Raw genomic sequence first — 18,705 nt, 5'->3', positions numbered from 1 at the left:
GTCCCGTGCCGCCACAGGGAGGCTCCACGGTTCATCAACATTGGCCTCCACCAAGAACGCATCGCCGGCGCTAGCGGGACTACGACGGTGGCCGGCAGCAAGAGACTGCGTGTTAAGCTGGGCGGCGACAAGGTGGTTGGCAAGCGGGAGGCGCCGGCTGAGGTGTACCAGGAACAGAAGTACCATGCTGGCGACGATCGTCATCGCATCATGACAGAATTGATTAACCAGTTTGTGTTTCCGAATTAAGGCCCGTTTGATTCGTGGAGTATTTCTAGAACACAGAAGAAATAGAGGAAACATGGGAGTGGCATGTACTCTTGAATTCTAAAGGATTAAAAAACCATAGAAATTAGCATCAAAGAGTGTGTGACACCATAGGAAAAGCAAAAGTTTTGGAGTGCGTAGAAATTTTTCTCCAAAACAGTAGAGTACAAAGTAATCCAATAGGAAAAATTGATGTTCTATTTCTGTGAATCAAACGACTAAAAAAAGAAATTTCGTAAGGATCTCTAAATCCTTAAAAAATCCTATGAATTTCTTTAAATCAAAAGGAGCCCCCATCATCTGATGTAAGTGACTTTCGTTCTTGTCACGTTCTTGGTAACTAGACAATCATCTTTAACCAATGATCATCCGGTTTTCATTCTAGAAAAACTCGATAATCATTGTTTAAAGACTTTTGTGGATGGCTTATCCTGTAAAATAGGTGAATATATGGTTGGTCTTAAAAGACCAAGATAAGTTCACTTTTATGGAAATTAATTTTAGAACCCGGGCGGTTTCAAAAGGACATAAAAGCATCGCGGGAGTATCACCAAAACAAGTTCACTTTTATGCCATCTAAAAAACAGTTGCAGAGACAGATGGAAATTCATTGATTGTCATGGCCATTCGAAGCTGAGAATTAACACCAAGAATTTTATTGCCAGTAGCACTGAAACTAAATCAGCAAAAAAGATCACGAGTAAGCTCAGGGAACTTAGTTAAACACAAATATGGCGTTGAAACATTGCATTGGCAGTGGAAACGAAACAAATACCAGGAAAACAGATTGACAAGCATGGGTGGACAAATCTAGCAGCTTTGGATATGAACCAAGGGTTTAAGCAGATCCAAACTCAGCCATCCACTTCTCATGCCGTTCGATATCAGAGGGCGAGACACTCTTCTGGACCTTGACCAAAGCTTCCTCAAAGTCGCACATGGCAACTGGGTCCTTTGAGATATCATCCTTTGACATGTTCTTGATCTCATCACGAGTCTTGCCTGCGATTTTTCGCCTCATGCCATTCATCGAAGCATCACGGCAAACATTTGTAAGGTCATCCCCACTATAACCCTCTGTTCTCCGTGCAACTTCATCAATGTCAACATCAGTAGCAACCTGTTGATATAAAGGGGGCAACCATAATAAGCAACATGAGATACGAAACAACAATTTATCATCATTGTAGATGATGCAATATTATTGATTAGTGAACAGTTGAATGGGACAGTAAAAAAAATTCACAAGGATAAAATGCCAATACTAGACAAGATGAGTAAGAATTGTGTTAGTACATCATACCTCAACAGTTCTAAGATTAATGTTGATGAGTGACTTTCTGCTTTCGAAACTTGGAAGTGGAATGTAAATACGCTTTTCCAGCCTCCGCCTGAGCCAATTAAGATTCGAAAGAGTTAAACAGCCATATGTGGCAGCATATTAGTGAAAAAATAATATATACTTATAGTAGCAGCACGTAGCTAGCATATTGGTTGACAAAGAAATAAAAGAAATAAGACAGGTAAAATTAAATGATAAAAGCCTTATTTCGCACTGCAGAAAAAATATTTCTTTTCCAAAATGTTGGAATAATGTGGCCAAGTTTAAATGGAAAAGTGTGGCCCAATTTATTCAATTAAGTAGAATAACGTGACCAGTTTATAGAGGGAAGACCGGACTGAAAACCAAGTACAAGAAGCCTCGACTAGCAAATACTACTATGGACCCCACAAGACAGCAAAGCTACAAATGCTACAAAAATGACACACTACCAAAACAACCACTCCGGATGTACTCCCAAGGAGGCACCAATGCCCACAAAACTATGCACGCCGCCAGAATGCATGCCCCGCCATGTCAAGGTTGACACACAACCTGCCAAGGAGATCTGGCATGACTCACCCACCGCCATGAAGCCAGATTAATCTAGGTAGTGGCTCATACATGACACTACCCCAAAAACGTGATGATGGATTTGAATGTTCATGGATGATGTGAAGCATAATGTCTATATGGAACAGCTAGTTCCAAACATAATACTACGCTAGACTTTCGCCTAAGTTTCGCAGCTTACATGGAATTGGGTTAGAACAGATATAAATATTTCTTCCAGGAAATATGGCCTATGGGTCTTATACCAGTGACAGTAAGCCAAAAGTGTTCAAAGCTTTGATCTTATACCAAAAGCGGCAAAGTGACAGATGTAGCATGAACTAAGCAAAAGGAGTATTTGCACTATTTGAAGGAAACATATGTACTACATTTCGCCTCCGGTGGCATCTAACTCAACTAGCAGCACCACTGAAGCAATCAGCCATCTTGTACAAATCCAGATATCATACCAAAACTCATGATCTACAAGTACTACCTCTAAATTAATAAAAGAGAATATGAACGGAAAGAGTTTGTCAACCTCAGCGCTTCATCAATATCCCATGGAAAGTTGGTAGCTGCCAGAACCATAACTATTTTTGGTTGGCCATCTTCATTGGTAGAGCTATTGTTAACACCATCTATTTGCACTAGAAGTTCAGACTTTACCCTCCTCGATGATTCATGCTCGCCAGAAGCTCTGAATAAATACATGAGATGGTAAATCTGGGTACAGTAATTTCTAAATGAAGATAAAATATTAAAAAGAACCAAGAGTATCATACTTCATTTCCTGCTGAGCTTAGTTAAAAAGGAAGATACAAAAGCACATCAAAATGTGGTTATTCTGGAAACATAGCTTAGTTAAAAAGGAAGATATAGTTTTAGCAGGCAAAACACTTAACGATTTCTTCATGTTTATGGTACAAGATTGTGAGCAAATTGCCATTGTCTTGACAGTCATTGATAGAAAATGAACTAGTGTGGGAACAGAAAAATGCATGTTCACATACCCACGAGATGTGCATAGGGAGTCGATTTCATCAATGAAGATTGTGCTTGGAGCGTAGGCCCTTGCAAGTTCAAATAAACAACGGACCATGCGCTCACTCTCCCCCCGCCATTTAGAAGCCAATGTTGCAGAAGAAACATTGAAGAATGTTGTGCCACATTCTGTAGCTACTGCCTTGGCTAAAAGGGTCTTTCCAGTACCTGGTGGGCCAAACATAAGTACCCCTTTCCAAGGTCGACGAATACCCTGATAAAAAAATAGAACCCAAAAGGAGGGCATGGGTGAGGCTATATGCAACTTCAGACTGAATGGACAAGGACACGAGAGAGAAGAAAAAAAGAACTACATGAAAATTAAAAGCTCATATCGTGGATAGGGTGATTTACTGATTTTGGTGCGGATAATTCCAAATGGCATACTCTAAATTGATCACATTAGAGAACAATTATTTACATTTGCATGTCAAGAAGACTTGCATGCTACCAAATAAAGGCAGAAACATTGTAAATCACTATGATGTTAGATAGCAACAAGAATTAATTACTCCATCCGTTCCATAATTCTTGTCTCAAATTTGACCAAAAATGGATGTATCTATTCCTAAAAAGTGTCTAGATACGTGTAATATTTCAACAAGAATTATGGAACAGAGGGAGTAATAAAATAACAGATACTTCACTATGGGAATGTTTGACGTCCATAGAATGGCATGGTTCAAATGATTACCTGAAAGTATTCAGGCATCCAGAGAGGAAGCACAACCGCTTCCTCGAGGAGTCTTTTGGCCTCACTAAGCCCTGCAACATCATCCCATCTCACTCCTGGGGTAGAATCTAGAACATCTCTTTCAAGCATGGCAGCTAAGTCCCCATCTGGCCCTTCATACTGTACCTTCTTGGACTTGCCTTCTTCAGCGTCGCTACTCTGAAAGGATAGGTAAAACAAGATTTTCAAGAAATATGAAGGTTATATAGAAATAATTCGTAGTTAGCTATCATCAAGTACAAGGATCAAATGCTGAACCCAAAAAGAGATAGGGAAAATATTTTACATATTGTATACATGCAGAAGTCAGTTCGCTAATTTGGAGAATAAGAAAAGATGCTCTCCCCTTGCGGTATAGGATTGCTTTTGAGATGCTTGGTAGGTTTAACATTGTTCTTGCGGAGTAGTACATCATACTTTGTGCCTATGAGTAATGCACAGGAAAGAGAGCTAGAAATAGATGGCGCGGTGTTCCTCCAGTAGAATTAAAAGGGGAAGGTTGTCTTCAACAACAATAAAAATACATATTTTATTGGCATGGCAAACTAAATAATTTTAGGGACAGATGGAGAACCAAAGTTGATGTATTGAAGGCTAGCTTCTACGGAAAAATTAAAAGGAGAGATAAGTCAGACTAAGTGGATTGACTTCAGCAGTACCTAGCCAAGAATTGTCAACTCTACTTTAAATTGTCAACTCTAGTGGTATGCTAGAAATAACAGATGGTAGACACATTTTGCAACCCATACACGACATGTGTATCCTAGATGATGTTGTGAAGCTTCCTTTTTGTTTTTGTGCTAGGCAGATAGATGGTAAACAGTACCTAGGAGTAGAACTCAGTGCTACTTTTCCTATCACTGGTGCAGACAGAGGAAACTAACAAACCGCGACACAACATGTTTGCTCAAATAAAGATTTCAGAGTGTAAAGAATATCTGCTTGACATAACTTACTGCTGAATCAGGCTTGCTTGAACTTGATTTTCCTTTCCTCCCACCAGTGCTAGAAGCAGTTGCTGATCTTACTGCAGAGCTTGCTTTGCTCCCATTATGTTTTGCACCACGGCTAGGTGTTCCAGTCTTTGATGAACCACGTGCCCAAGCTCCATCCTGGGAGGATTTTCTCGCACTAGATTGGCCTCTTGTTGACCTTCGATTTGATGAGTCTCTTGGAGGCGCCCAAACATCAGGGTCATCAAAGGTTGGTGGCGATGATGTTGGGTACTCGTCCAATGGTTGGAAAAGAAATGATTTATTAGAGCGAATAGGCGGAGACGAGGACCGCGTTGTCCCAGGAGCTTCTTTAAAAGACTTCAATTGGGCATCAAGCTGCTTCACAATTTCTACCTCTTCACAGATAGCTTTCTTACAGTTCAACCATTTTGTGCGAATCAGGGCATCATCCAAAGTACTTAGATACCTGCGTGAATCATGATCAAGGTGTATTTATCATAACATGAAGAACAATAGCTAAAATGCATTTGTTAAGCTTTCAGTATTAAAATAGCTTCCATATCAAACATTTTGCCTTCAAATATGTAGTTAATTATTAACTGAACAAGAAGAAAAGCCCTTTTCCTATGGCACAGCCGCACAGTGCAACTCAAATTTGATCAGCGAAAGGCTGTATTCTAATGCGAGTGCATCTAGTGAAAACACATCATTGCTCTTTCGAAATTTAAAAAGATCAAATAAAGCATCAAACTTCATAACCATGCAAAGCTCATTACCACTCCTACAATAACAAAGGTGCCTTCACTGATGACTTCAAATCCACAGCAGATTTACATACATCGCTTGTTATTCTGAAGCACCCAAATCATAAACATCAGTTACTATGACGCTTTCGACAATTCTAGATCTCAAAACAAACCATGCCTAGCTATCTTGTTTTTTGTGTGTGGCTAAATTCAAGCAGGATTACCTAATTAGAGCCATATGAGGGCAGATCGGTGCATACAGACGATGGTTTCTCAAACCTAAATAACCTAATCGCCAGGACTCTCACTGGACCGGAGCAATAAAATGGATCCTCACCGGACAAATCCGAAACCGTGAGGTCAAATGCACAGACCCCCATGGGTCCACCATCCCGAATTATGAATCTAACCGGATCACCATACTCCATAGATTCCTAATCGATAGCGAATCCACGAGGAGGGTGCAGGGGGGCTGGGGACTAGGGAGCTCACTTGTTGATCTGGGCGATGGCGCCTTCGAAGAAGATGATGGAGGTGTCGTAGAGGCCCTCGAGCGCGTAGTCGCGGGCGTGCTTGAGGTGGTCCTGCAGCCCGGCGAGGGGGGTCGCCATTTCCGTGGCCGCCGCCGCCGCCGCCGAGTTACGGGGCTACGGCTTCGGCAAAGCCCACGAGGGGTGAAAGGAGAGGAGAGCAGGGGACGCAGCGCTCAGTGGAGAAGACGAGACGAGACGAGAGGCGTCGTAGGGTTCGAATTCTACGGTGAACCGTGAACGGAGTGTTGGGGAATTTGTGCGCTTTAGCTGTCGCCGACGCGTGCGTGAACCCGTGACGGCTAGAGGCGTGACACTGACCCACTACCTGGCCACTGCTCCTACTCCACTTCGGCAAAATGCTTCGAGAAAAATGATGACGTGGAAGGTTAAAAAGAGAGATATCATATCTTTCTTACGATATGATTCTTCTCACGTTAACTACTTTCGTGTGATTTCTTGCGCAATTTGCAGTCCCGCATTCATGCACGCACATACTTTTTCTTGTCATCTATCAGCTCCCAACCCATCGTCCATCAACACCGTCGAAGTTGGTGATTCCATCCATATGCCATGGTTGGAGCGTGTGGAGCCAAGAGAATTGTGCGGTCCTGTCAAACCCCATTTCACTGGGCTCTTTCAAGAAGCTTCATTTCTAGGAGCTTGCACACCAGACTAAAGGCGGGGAGCTTGTTCAGGAGACGCTTCGGTTGGCCAAAAATTCTCTCGGGTCGCAATACGTTGGTACTAGTTCTTCAACCAATCCAACCCTTCTAAAAAATCTAATAAGGACGCTAGATCTAGCTAGCTCATCCCGCTTTTCCATTCGTTCATGATTCATGCTCCCTCAATCATCCTCATGTATCTTGGATTAGATCTAGTATTCGAACTTCAAGTGGCGGGTGCTACTAGTAGTGGATCGATATGGATAGAGTAGAGCAACGACAAGCCGAGGCATGGACATTGCATCGCGGTAGTTATAACCCATAACTCCACCATGTTTAAAGTATCACTTAAACTATGAAAACCATTTAGAATAACCTCCCCACCCACCCACCCACCCATCCACACACACGGTCGGATTCAACGGGTTCGACCCCAATTTTGTTGAGGTGGCGCCATGCCACCCTATCCACGTTAGCCCAACTCGACCCAATCTCAAGAGGACGTCATGTTTTCACCTTCTCTCTCTCTCTCTCTCTCTCTCTGCTCTGCTCTGCTTTGCCGCCATATGCGTCAACGCTCCCTGCCTCGTCACATTGCAAATCCCTCCGCAGGGAGCCATCGTTGCAAAGGACGACACCAACGACTTTTGGTGCCGGTGGTTGGAGGTGCTGACAGCAATATAGTTGGACTCCAGCGCACATGATGACATGAAGCCTGCGGTGAGTATTTCTTCCCCCTACTGCCTACATCATCTTCCCTCAACTTAGGAGTTTTAGAAATATATTCATGGATTTGAAAAATTGAGTTCTTAAATAGTTTTTTATTTGTCACATGGCAATGGTAGGGGCAAAGAGAGAGAGGGCGGGGGGGGGGGGGGGGCAGGGAGGGAGGAGATGAGGCTATTAAGGAAAGCTTTAGAGCTACTCTTGCTATTTCAGCTTATAATCTATGATATGATGGAGCACTTGCTCGACCAGCCAAAAAAAAAATTCTTGGTACCATGACGGAGCGGCTAGAAACTATAGTGGTGTAATTGTTGTCGTGTGAGAGAAGATAAGGCTCCGTTTGAAACACGAGAATTAAGAAGGATTTCGGGTGCAAAACTGTGAGCCAAGAATCACATGAAATCTTCCTACTTGGTTAGTTTGGAAATGGGAATTTGAGAACATAGGAAATAACGTACTTCCTCCATCCCCATATTAAGTGACTCAAATTTGCCCAAATATGAATGTATCTATACCTAAAAAACGTCTAGATATATGTAATAGAAAGTCACTTAATACTAGATGATACCCCGCGCGTTGCCGCGGAATGATTGCTTAATATGAGTTGCTCTGAAGAAACATGTAGTCAAGGGAAAAAGAACACTGGAAGCTTACAAAAGACGTACCTTATATGATCGATGATTTTTGGGAATATTAGTGGTTTAAAAGAAGTTAGTCAACATTTTATAAAAGTGTCAATAAAATATGTCTACTCAATTATGCTAACAAACCATGTTGTAGACCTGGTAAATAATTATCTTCATACTATCATTTCAACTCAGTGTGAGCTGAAAGGATAAATAGTAACAAACATGGTTAGCACATACAAATATTAGTTTGTTCCTATTATCCTTAGCATGAATTATGTAGACTTTCAGCTCTTCATACTATCCTTTCAATCTTAACATGATCCAAATTGTTTGCTAAGGATAATAATAACAAACCCCGACACATGTTAGCACATACAAATAGCAAGGTAATAAAATATCAAATCTATATATGTAATAAGCCACCACATTTTTTTCCTGTATGGTATCTACCATCCAATTCTCACCCATGATATTAGTTCTCTAGATGCCAGCGACTGAACCTGCATAAACAAACAACCTTTATACCAAATGGTGGAATATTCAGTACATAGAAAACCAGATTATACATGAACAAAGAAAACTTAAGTATCAATTACCGCGCTTACAATCACCTGATGGAAATCATCTCTCCTATGCTTGTTTTGATATGTGGTCTAAGCATCCATGACTGGAGACACCTAGAGAAGAGTGGATACAGTAGAAAACATTTACATAAGCAAATAAATAGAGACGATGAATTCACATGTGAAAATTAATACGGCATCGGCTATTCTCAATGGGAAAGATTAGATAATGGGAAAGCAGTAGGCTATCTCTGAAACATGATGGTTTTCAGTTGCTTGGGTCTGAATATTCAGAATAGTGTTGTATATTTTGCTTGCCGCGAACAAATAAGTGGAGATAACGTGAAAAATGAGGGGCAGTAACATCAATCGGACAGTGCACCAGTTTGATTTGCACGGTAAGAAGGTACTGACCGCCTGCGTCTAAGCTGCTTCAAACCATAGTTAGAACCTGAAAATTTACATGGAAAGAAATCAGACCTGGAGGGTGCATGAATTATGGTGACTATGGATAAAACAAATCGTGAATGCAAAAAATCACCCATGAAGCCGGCGGCTGGATTGTTGGAACATTTTGATGATCTTGGAGCCCTCGACAATAATCAAAACGCTAGTCAAGAACTGAAAGATATAGACGGTGAGGGAATGGAGATAAAGTTGAAGCACATCTATATAGAAACAACAACAGAGGGTTCTCACCACCAAGGACGACAGAGGGGTGGCACGGACCGTGCTCACCGGTGGCAGAAGCAAGAGGAGAAGGGCAACGCAAGGGCGGTGGCCGATAACATCATCTGAATACAACAGGCTACAGTTGGCAGAAAATATGCAATCGTAAGCACAAATCAAAGGTAGGATGGATCATGGAATGAAGTGCTATGATTTCTTGCCACTTCTAAAACTTGTAGCAGTTATCCCATATTCCAGAGAATTACCTCATGCTACTACCGTGCTATTTTTTGTTTGTTGCCGTAGAACACATCTGCAAAGGAAAAAGACTTCCAGCTGCATCAGCCATGTACAAAGAATCAAGCCGTGAAAGCATCTGCAGGGACAAATGGGAAAACGAAAAAACAATGGATAATGAACCTGAATGGAGATGGTACAAACATCCAATAGCCGCAGTACCCTGACAAAATATAATATCACCACACCAACTTACCCATGTTTGAAAGTAAATTATCACCACCGACTTACCCATGTTTGAAAGTAGATTTATTAGTGGTAAATTTCTTACTGCATTCGAAATTGCTTTACAGTTCAAATAGGAAGAAAACATATATGCACTCACATGTTCCAAATTTCATACCACGGCAACTCAAGCTCGTCAATATTCAATGGTCCAAACTACAGAAATGATTCGCCCAACTAATTTGCACATATACTGGGAATCAACTCGTCACACATTCGTTTTATTTGCACTGAAATTTCAGTGGGAATTGAGACGGATAACTGGGAATATACTCATTACACATTCGTGCCTCTTCGTATTATTTGCACTGAAATTTCAGTGGGAATTGAGGAGGATAACATCAAACAGTACAACGAATTGAGGGCGTGATTGAAACTAGGGGTTGGGATTACCGTAGGGGGCTAGAGGCCGGAGAAATCACTGAGACGGGGAGATCAACAATTAGTGGGAGACGTTGAGTCCGCGACCTGGCCACGGGCCACAGGAAGAGGAGTTTCATGGCTTGGCAGAGCACTTGTGGCCAGGCGGAGGCGGGCGGAATCTTGTGGAAGAAGATCGTCAGGTGGTGGCGCCCGGGGTGGCAACCTATCCACGGGACGGCCGCGGGGGAGGTGTTTCCTGGCATGGACAAAGAGCCACCACGTGTGGCCAGTCGGAGATTGACGAAAGCTCGTGGAGGAAGTCCGGCGGTGCGACGGCGGTCGGTTTGCTCCCTATAGATCTGCTCCCGGTGTCCTTGCATTTGTGCGACGGCGGTCGGTTGACTCCCTAAAGACCTGCTCCCAATGTCCTTGCATTTGTGCCTCTGTGGTCAGGAGAGCATCGGCCAGGCGGCGGAGCAGATCGTTCAGATGAAGAGGAAGAAAAAAAGGCAAGCGCTCGGGGAGAAGAAAAGGCAACTGATGCCCATAACGCTGGCGAAGTCGGCCCATATTGCGAGAGCGACCCATAGCGCGGGGAGTGCAAAGGACGGTGGTGCGACTCGGGACAAACGTGAACGGAACGGGCGCGTGAGTTGGGATGACGTGGACGCTGACGTGGACAGGCTGCATGTTGAGCTTGCTAAATTAACTGCACTTAATGGGATTCAACTTTATAAAGTTTATAGATGGGACGGAGGGAGTACTAGTGTACTTTGTGAGCGATTGTTCTCGACCACATAAGTCAACCATGGAGATAGAAAAAAAATATCGAGTAGGGTCAATAGAACGAGAAGCTACCACAGCATAACAAGAACGGTGCAAAACTAAGCCTAGCATACCTTGAGCTTTCCCGGTTTTGGTCTCAGAACATGGCATCAAATGCCAAGACTTGGTTCAGAAAAATTACCATCAGAACCCGACATCTATCCCACCATCGGATGCTCGTGTAGTTGCCACGTGAATCCGTGAGGGGAAAAAAGATTGTGTTGTACGTTTTGTTTCCTGCAAAATCGATGGGTACATCCCTCAAAAAAAAAATCGATGGGGTACACGAAAGTTTATTCTCTGTGGTTCATTGTTTATCTTTAGCCCACTCCAAAAGGCAACTTGACAAAATTTGCTTGAAAATCAGTTCCTTTGGAGTTACTGTACATTTGAAATTCATTTGAACAAAACCGGTGTCCCCATATGTCAGCCAATTGGTCTGGTCTCAAATTTCAGCAAAACTTCTGGGTTAGCAGGTCACGGCAGCTCGGGTGATGAAAAACAAGGAAAAATGAGTGCGCAACTTAAAAATATTCCGTCGCCGGGACTTGAACCCGGGTCTCTCGGGTGAGAGCCGAGTATCCTAACCACCTAGACTACGACGGAGTTTGATGTCCTAGTACATATAGTAACATACTTATTGTATTGATCTCCGGAGCTTCATCAAAATAAGCTCTACGTAGTTCAGAACGCTTTCTTATTTACAAACAGAAAGCATGGAATTCAAACATCTGACAGTGGATTCACTCACTATACGGAGTACAATGCTCTTTCCATGAAATTTACAAGCTATAGCAGAGGTCAATTGAAAAATAATTCATAGTTGGAAAATTAATACCCCTCCGATCCATATTAACGGTCTCAAATTTGTCCAAATATGGATGTATTTATGCTTAAAAAACGTCTAGATACATGTAATATTTCGACAATTAATATGGATTGGAGGGAGTAGCTCAAATGTGCTTTTATGATGGCACAAACAAGAAAGAGTATATCAACCGTGGTAAAAATAAAAATATATTTTCAATCAGCTAAAATACTCGTGCCTTGCTACAAAGCTACAAACAAAACAAATTAATATTTACCATAGATAAATTACACCGTTAAAAACTGTTGTCACATATTATTTGCATTTATTAGAGGAGTAATAAACAATATCACTGTTGTAGGCGAAGGAGGCGAGTATATGTTTTTTTTATAGTGAAAGAAGGCGAATATGTGACGGACCACCGTCACCAATTGACTCTTTTATATATGTATATATATACTAGCGACATACCTGTGCGTTGCTACGGATAAAACAAATTAGTTGCTATGGCTAAATTAGACTAAAAAATATCATTACATATTAATGGTATTTGTTGATGACTTTATTCAACTTTGGTGGCAAACATCATTATCACCCCAGCCTATTGCAATAGATTTATTGTTTACATTAAAAAAGTTGAGAAGTTTTTTTATAATATAAGGAGTGACGGACCGCCACCACCGATTGCTTCTTTTATATATGATGTGTGCTTTTATGATGGCACAAACAAGAAAGAGTATACCAATCGTGGTAAAAATAAAAATATATTTTCAATCAGCTAAAATACTTGTGCCTTGCTACAAAGCTACAAACAAAACAAATTAATATTTACCATAGATAAATTACACCGTTAAAAACTGTTGTCACATATTATTTGCATTTGTTAGAGTAATAAACAATATCACTGTTGTAGGCGAAGGAGGCGAGTATATGTTTTTTTTATAGTGAAAGAAGTCGAATATGTGACGGACCACCTTCACCAATTGACTCTTTTATATATGTATATGTATGTAATGTAATATAAAAGAATATGAGCACGTCGTGCTAATTCTTATAAGTAGAATCGCCCCATTCATCAAGCAACATCGTAAAATGTCGAAATCATCACTGCATTCATATTGCAAAATGCATAAACTAAGACCTCAGATGATGCACGCAGAACACAAGCAGGCAATTTTGCAAAATGTACATTCGATAACATAAATAGCAAACAAAATTGGTTGACAGAGGACGAACAATGGGTTGCCAATTTCATTAAGTAGATAGCAAAATTTGATATACATAAAGTTTGCACACTTGGTATATTTTAAGTTGTAAGAAGCAACAGGAGGGTGGTGCTTGCTTGGCATAACTGGTCTCAGAAAGATACGAAATCCCAAGCTCAACCACCCAGTCAAGATATCCATTTCAGAATGTACATTCCGGACTCAACTACCAGTGATAGGGGTCCTCTCTTCGTCTATGTCAATGACCAGCAGGTGGTCTTTCTTTGCGCCATTCGGTCCTTCTTTATATAGCGTGGGCAAATATGCATGATACGCTGGTAGGTAGCGTGATACAAAATCCATAACCTGCAAAAGTTGCCAGATTCATGTTTTATAGTTATCAGCACTGCAAGGAACATTTGAGTTAACCAATGGATACACCACACGATTCAGAGGAGCTTTGATGAATCACATAAAATTATTTACTCAGGAAATTGCATAAGTTAATCATGTATGATTTGATAACAGATAACTTATTGCCAAATTATAGGGTGAAGTGGCAATGGTAAGTAACCAAGTACTTTTGCATCCAGGCATCCTTTTATTTTGCACAACGGCCCTGATCTTTTATTTATTTTTAACTACCCTGATTTGTGAGGTACACTATCCAGATTGATCACAACTCACAGCTGAGAACTCAGAAAGAAATGTTCCTATTTGATGGAAAGGTTTGTATTGACAATGTAGGATTGTAGGACCAGAGAGATAAGACACTCTACTTTCCTTGACAATGAGTAAGGTGCGAGCAGAACAAATGATCCAACTGGAATACAAGGTCACAGTAATGAACGAATTATTTATATGAGAAACACACCTCCTCGTCAGACATTCCTGCTTTACCATCTGCTCTCATAGCTACCTCTGCCTGCAAATAAAATAGCATCATCAGAAAACTCCAACCATGATGTCTTGTGCATACTGTCAGACCACTAGTCGGATAAATCTGATAATAACCTGCAATCTCCACTGAAATACACAGTTAGGTTCCTTAATTTTTATGACAATCCATGACTCGATGAATCTGTCCCATGCATCATAGTATGCATATAGGTTCTTATTAACCACCTCAAGCTGAAAATGAGAGAGAAAATTCCAGTCATATTAAAGTAAAAACAAACATCAGATAATGTGATAATCCCCAGAAACTCACCTGAGGGTCCACTGCTTTCACAACTTCATTTGGAAGAGGTTTAAATCCAAGCATCCATCCTTCAAAGAGAACAACCTAGGACAGACAGATGAAAAGTTGAGAAACACATATATCGCAGCTCAAAATGTTTTTCATCTAAACATTACATTTACCTCTGTGGGCCCTTCAACCTCTGGCCATACTGAAGGATCAGCCCGGTCACCTCTTCCACCAAAGGCAGACTACATGGACATGTGAGGTGTATCATGCAGCTACTCAGATATAAACATCAGCTACAAGAAGATAACTGCAACCTTTTACCTTGTCATAGCGTGGAAGCTTCATCTTCATACCTAGATGTTGTAGAAAACAACTGTAATCTCAGTAAAAAAAAAATTTACCGCAAAAAAATTTCTACCGATGAATCTAGGATGCCAGCTCCCTTCAATAACTATCCCAAAATGTAAAAAAATACCTACGCACAAATGACCACAGATGCTTTGAAGAAGATACATATACTTATCCATAACCAGTACCTTCCTTAGTTAGCTTGATCAGTGACTCGAGTGTTTCAACTGAGAATTGGAGATCATGGCTCCCAGCATTTCCACGGAACTGTAAATTTTTGGTCAGGTACTACCACTTCATGTTGAACAGGACTTGAACTAGAACAGTGTACCTCTAGAAGAGCATTTCCAGGATTACTTTCCCTCAGTTTACCCTGCAGATAAAATGTATTCGCCGACCATTCACTAATATTCAGTAGATGCTCATTAAAAAAAAGGGGTATTCCACGAAGCAGATTTAATAATTGATTCATATTTGACGATACATGCCTGTTCTGCTGCAGTCAAATAAAAGTCGTCGATAGACAATGTGGCGGAATTCCTGAGGCACGCAATAGTTTGGCTCTTAAATTTCATTCATACAGGCAAACAAAACACACGGTGATCAACATGATGAGAAGGACTCACCTACCAGAAACCCGAAAGAGATAATCAAGTGCGAAAACAAGAGTTGTCTTTCCACTGCCTTGGGGAGCGCTGACCCCGATCTACATTACAGAAAGATGATCCATTTATAAAGCGTGAAGTACCTAAAACTGTTCATTCTTGTAACGCGGTACTCAGGTCCCATTTTGGTTTATCTCCATTTGTGATAGTCTTGATTAAGCAACAACAAATTTTGATTTTTGCAAGTATAATCTATATACATGGACTTTATTGGACCGAATATGCTTCTGATCATATTCGGCAAGTGCAGAAGCATCCATGTGAATTGCAATCATAATGCAGAAGAATATGTGCTCGTGCCCGTCATGCTATGAGATAGTTTTGGATGCTGCCGACACTAGAGGACAAAGTTACACGAGCTAACTCCACTTGAGATGGATGAGATGAATTAGCATCGAAGTGAATGCATACCACTAATGGCGGGATCTCGCTGCCCTGGTTGTACTTGGATCTGTGCTCGGCGACCTGGTCCTCGCACCAGAGGAAGACGGGTATGTAGAAGTGATATATCCTCGACTTCTCCGCATCCGACAGCCGGAGCTCGTCGAGACGGAAGAGCCGGCTCACCTGCGACCCGCACCATAGCCACCGATCGATGGACTCGGCGATCTTCTCCCGGGAGTAGCCGATCCTGTCCACCAGCGGGCCGCTGCAGATGAACTCGTAAAGGTCCTGGACGGCCGAGATGAGCGCCGGCGACGAGGCGGGGGCGGAGCGCGCCGGCGCCAGCGATCGCCCGGCCGCCGGGCTGTGATCCGGGCATGACAGGAAAGCTGGCGCGAAGAAATAAAGAAAGTGGGTCTCGTCAGCGAAAATGGCAGAAATCATCAATGGCAGTAGTCTGAACTCCTAAGCATTTGACAAGCAGCCGTCTTCCATTGCGAAGAAAGATTACCATCCATGCGGTTTCAAGAACCCCGAATGATCGAACTGACAGAAGATCAAATCGATCGGCAAGACGGCAAAGGACAAAAAAAAAATCTGTATCCGGCAGAGGGCAAACATGAACAAAACTCTCGCCTCGACTGGCGTTCTTATCCGCTTCCGGAAGATGCGCGGGCACGGGACACGACGGAGCAAGAAAGAATAAACAAAACAAACACGCAAAAACCACACGGTGGCAGGTGGTAACACTGCACTAAAATAAACCAAACCTCCAGAATCCAGATGACGGATTCCACGGAAACGCACTACCGTGCAATCGTCTCTCGTCTGACTCTGAAGAGAAATATTTTCGCGCGCCTAACCTTTTCTTGACGAGGTGGCGGCGGTGGCGGTGAGCGAGCAAGAAGCCGCGGCCTTGGGATGGTAAGGTTTGGCGAAGAGGAGCGGTGGCGCGGACGAGGAGACTGCGGCGTGGTGAGGCGCAGATGCGGAGAGCGGCGGCGGGGCAGCACGGAGCGGCGTCATCTCTCCTGGCCCCGAGCAGACGAAGGCTGGACTGACCTGCGTGGAGAGCGTGCAGAGGGGAGCGGAGGGGATTTTTCAAGGATTGGGCGCGGAGTGCAGGTGGCCTCTCGATCCAGTGCGTGCAGGGCGGCACGCGGCCAGTCTCTTTCGGAAGCCAATTGATGCAAAATCTATTTTTCACCCAACTTAAACTTACAGCTAATTTACTGGTCAAAAAAAAACTTACAGCTAATTTGGCAGCCGTCGATTGAAATTAAATTTGTAATAGCATTCTGCCTGACTGTGTTTAAAAATATTTAAATTTTGGATTCAAAAAGCATATTTGTTTGTCACATGGATTTAATAAAAGATAAAATTCAAAAAATGATGTCTTTTAGAAAGAAATTAGGAATATTTCAGATCGTACCCAATAATGTGCACCCAGACTAGTTAGTTTTTATAGTCCAAAATGATTGATGTGAGTGAAATTGTTGAAGTTTTCAAAGAGAAAAAATATAGAAGGAATTTTCTATGCCTCTCTCAAATTTGAAAACAAAACTCAGTTGTCTCCGCAAAAAAAATTTTGACAGCAGTTGTATCCGCGAGCTAGTGCATGGAAATCCAATTATTTACTCTCTCTTTTTTTTGCAAAAATGCAATTATTTAATTTTTTTAGAGGATGCATTATTTACTCGGTGTCCCTTAAAAACGGTCGTTTTGGAGTCAACATCAAAGTGACTCGCCTGCACTCCTCCCTTTGGGCTCTCCAGATGCTGATTACCTCTCTCCTGCTCTCCCTTGGGCCTGGGTTTTCTCGGGCCTATAGTCACAGGAGCTGCCGGTCGTGACCGTGAGCACGAACCCGCCGCCGTGACTCTACCGGGAGATGGGCTTGGTGGCCCTGGCGTGCGGCACCCAGTGAAGCGGCATCGCGTACTGGTCGACGAGGTGGTAGAGCAACGCTGCGGGCGCGTCTTAGAAGCCGCCGCAGCCGGGCTCCGTGCATGAGCAGAGCACGTGCGGGCAGACGATCTGGTGGTTCTAGGCGTCGTGGTAGGCCATGAAGATGCCGTAGCCGTCGTGCGCGCACTCGATCTTGGTCGAGGAGACCACCTTTTCCAGCCCCGGGCACCGCTCGCATTTCTGTCACTGCTTGTCCAGGATTTCTGCCAGGCAGCTCTCGCACGCCGTGTGCCGGCCGCCCTTGCACTGCACAACACAATTCGAAATCGATTGCCTTTATTTCTTCCAGGTGAATGAATCCATGGAAGAAGATGACGAGGTAGGTACGTACCTGGAAGATTGGAGGCTTGAAGGGGCGGGAGTAGATGGGGCAGTAGAGCACTCTCATGTCCAGCTTCACCGTGATCTCCAATGGAGAAGTCGGCTCCGGCGCCAGGTTCCTGCTTCACCATGGACACACTCCCTTTTCTGAAGCAATCTGGTGCAACAAATGGACACACTCCGGTGTGTAGTTGTGGCCTGGGAGAGTCGGGGAGAGGGGGCGAATCCGACGAACAATTGATCTCATGGCCATTCCCCGGCGGCCAGCGCAGCGTTCCTCTTCCTCTTCCAAAACCTCAGTTCTGCTAACGTGTCCCTCAAATAAACCTCAGTTCCGCTAAACTGTGCCAGATTTTGACAGAGCGCTAGCTCTAGATTTGATCTAGATCCACCCTTGTGACCGAAGACCTGCGGACTAGATTACAGCCATGGAGTCGCAGCTTAGGGAAGACGCGCAGCCGAAGTCACGCCTCGTCTTTAATATTTAATATTTTTTTAGGTAGGGCAAACTCGTATACCGACACAAAACGTTTAATATTTTTCTTTTATAGTTGTTAAAATGCATTATTCTATTTAGTTTTAATTTTTTTTAATAAGTCTTATAATATTGTATTTTTAACATTTAATATTTCCACATGTGGATTTGCTTTATTTTTTTGGGTCAAATTTGATATTTGGAATGCTAGCAAGCAAGCTATACTATTAG

At 42.6% G+C, this 18,705-nt stretch overlaps 2 protein-coding genes and 1 non-coding gene across 3 annotated transcripts; all 3 read right to left on the bottom strand.

The window, feature by feature from the left end:
- Positions 1-877: 877 nt before the first annotated feature.
- LOC100841227 (katanin p60 ATPase-containing subunit A1) lies at positions 878-6,456 on the bottom strand. Its single transcript, XM_003569525.4, has 7 exons — positions 6,112-6,456; positions 4,874-5,339; positions 3,879-4,076; positions 3,154-3,398; positions 2,682-2,840; positions 1,571-1,658; positions 878-1,387 (listed from the first exon to the last, which is right to left on the bottom strand). The coding sequence occupies exons 1-7, from the start codon at positions 6,228-6,230 to the stop codon at positions 1,106-1,108; spliced, it is 1,557 nt and encodes a 518-aa protein (XP_003569573.1). The 5' UTR covers positions 6,231-6,456; the 3' UTR covers positions 878-1,105.
- Positions 6,457-11,644: 5,188 nt separating this feature from the next.
- TRNAE-CUC lies at positions 11,645-11,717 on the bottom strand. Its single transcript has one exon. It is a non-coding gene; the product is annotated as a tRNA-Glu (tRNA).
- A 1,422-nt stretch (positions 11,718-13,139) lies between these two features.
- Positions 13,140-16,803, bottom strand: LOC100840924 (D-glycerate 3-kinase, chloroplastic). The gene is made up of 12 exons (XM_003569524.4): positions 16,574-16,803; positions 15,738-16,099; positions 15,288-15,367; positions 15,150-15,201; positions 14,993-15,034; positions 14,850-14,928; positions 14,635-14,666; positions 14,487-14,555; positions 14,335-14,409; positions 14,139-14,255; positions 13,999-14,049; positions 13,140-13,490 (listed from the first exon to the last, which is right to left on the bottom strand). The coding sequence occupies exons 1-12, from the start codon at positions 16,734-16,736 to the stop codon at positions 13,347-13,349; spliced, it is 1,266 nt and encodes a 421-aa protein (XP_003569572.1). The 5' UTR covers positions 16,737-16,803; the 3' UTR covers positions 13,140-13,346.
- Positions 16,804-18,705: the final 1,902 nt, after the last annotated feature.

Source organism: Brachypodium distachyon, chromosome 2, assembly GCF_000005505.3.
Source record: "Brachypodium distachyon strain Bd21 chromosome 2, Brachypodium_distachyon_v3.0, whole genome shotgun sequence".
Lineage (NCBI taxonomy): Eukaryota > Viridiplantae > Streptophyta > Magnoliopsida > Poales > Poaceae > Brachypodium > Brachypodium distachyon.
Note: the sequence above shows the minus strand (reverse complement) of the source record. Positions and strands in the feature narration are given on the sequence as shown.

Bases quoted from the DNA above. Each gene is read 5' to 3' on its own strand.
- LOC100840924 (XM_003569524.4), bottom strand. From the start codon at position 16,736: ATGACGCCGCTCCGTGCTGCCCCGCCGCCGCTCTCCGCATCTGCGCCT. The intron at 15,368-15,737 runs GTATGCATTCAC...TCTGTAATGTAG, and splicing joins GCGAGATCCCGCCATTAGTG to ATCGGGGTCAGCGCTCCCCA. The intron at 14,667-14,849 runs GTACTGGTTATG...TACAACATCTAG, and splicing joins GATCAAGCTAACTAAGGAAG to GTATGAAGATGAAGCTTCCA.
- LOC100841227 (XM_003569525.4), bottom strand. From the start codon at position 6,230: ATGGCGACCCCCCTCGCCGGGCTGCAGGACCACCTCAAGCACGCCCGC. The intron at 3,399-3,878 runs GTAATCATTTGA...TTTTTTTATCAG, and splicing joins GGATGCCTGAATACTTTCAG to GGTATTCGTCGACCTTGGAA. The intron at 1,659-2,681 runs GTTGACAAACTC...TAATTGGCTCAG, and splicing joins GATATTGATGAAGCGCTGAG to GCGGAGGCTGGAAAAGCGTA.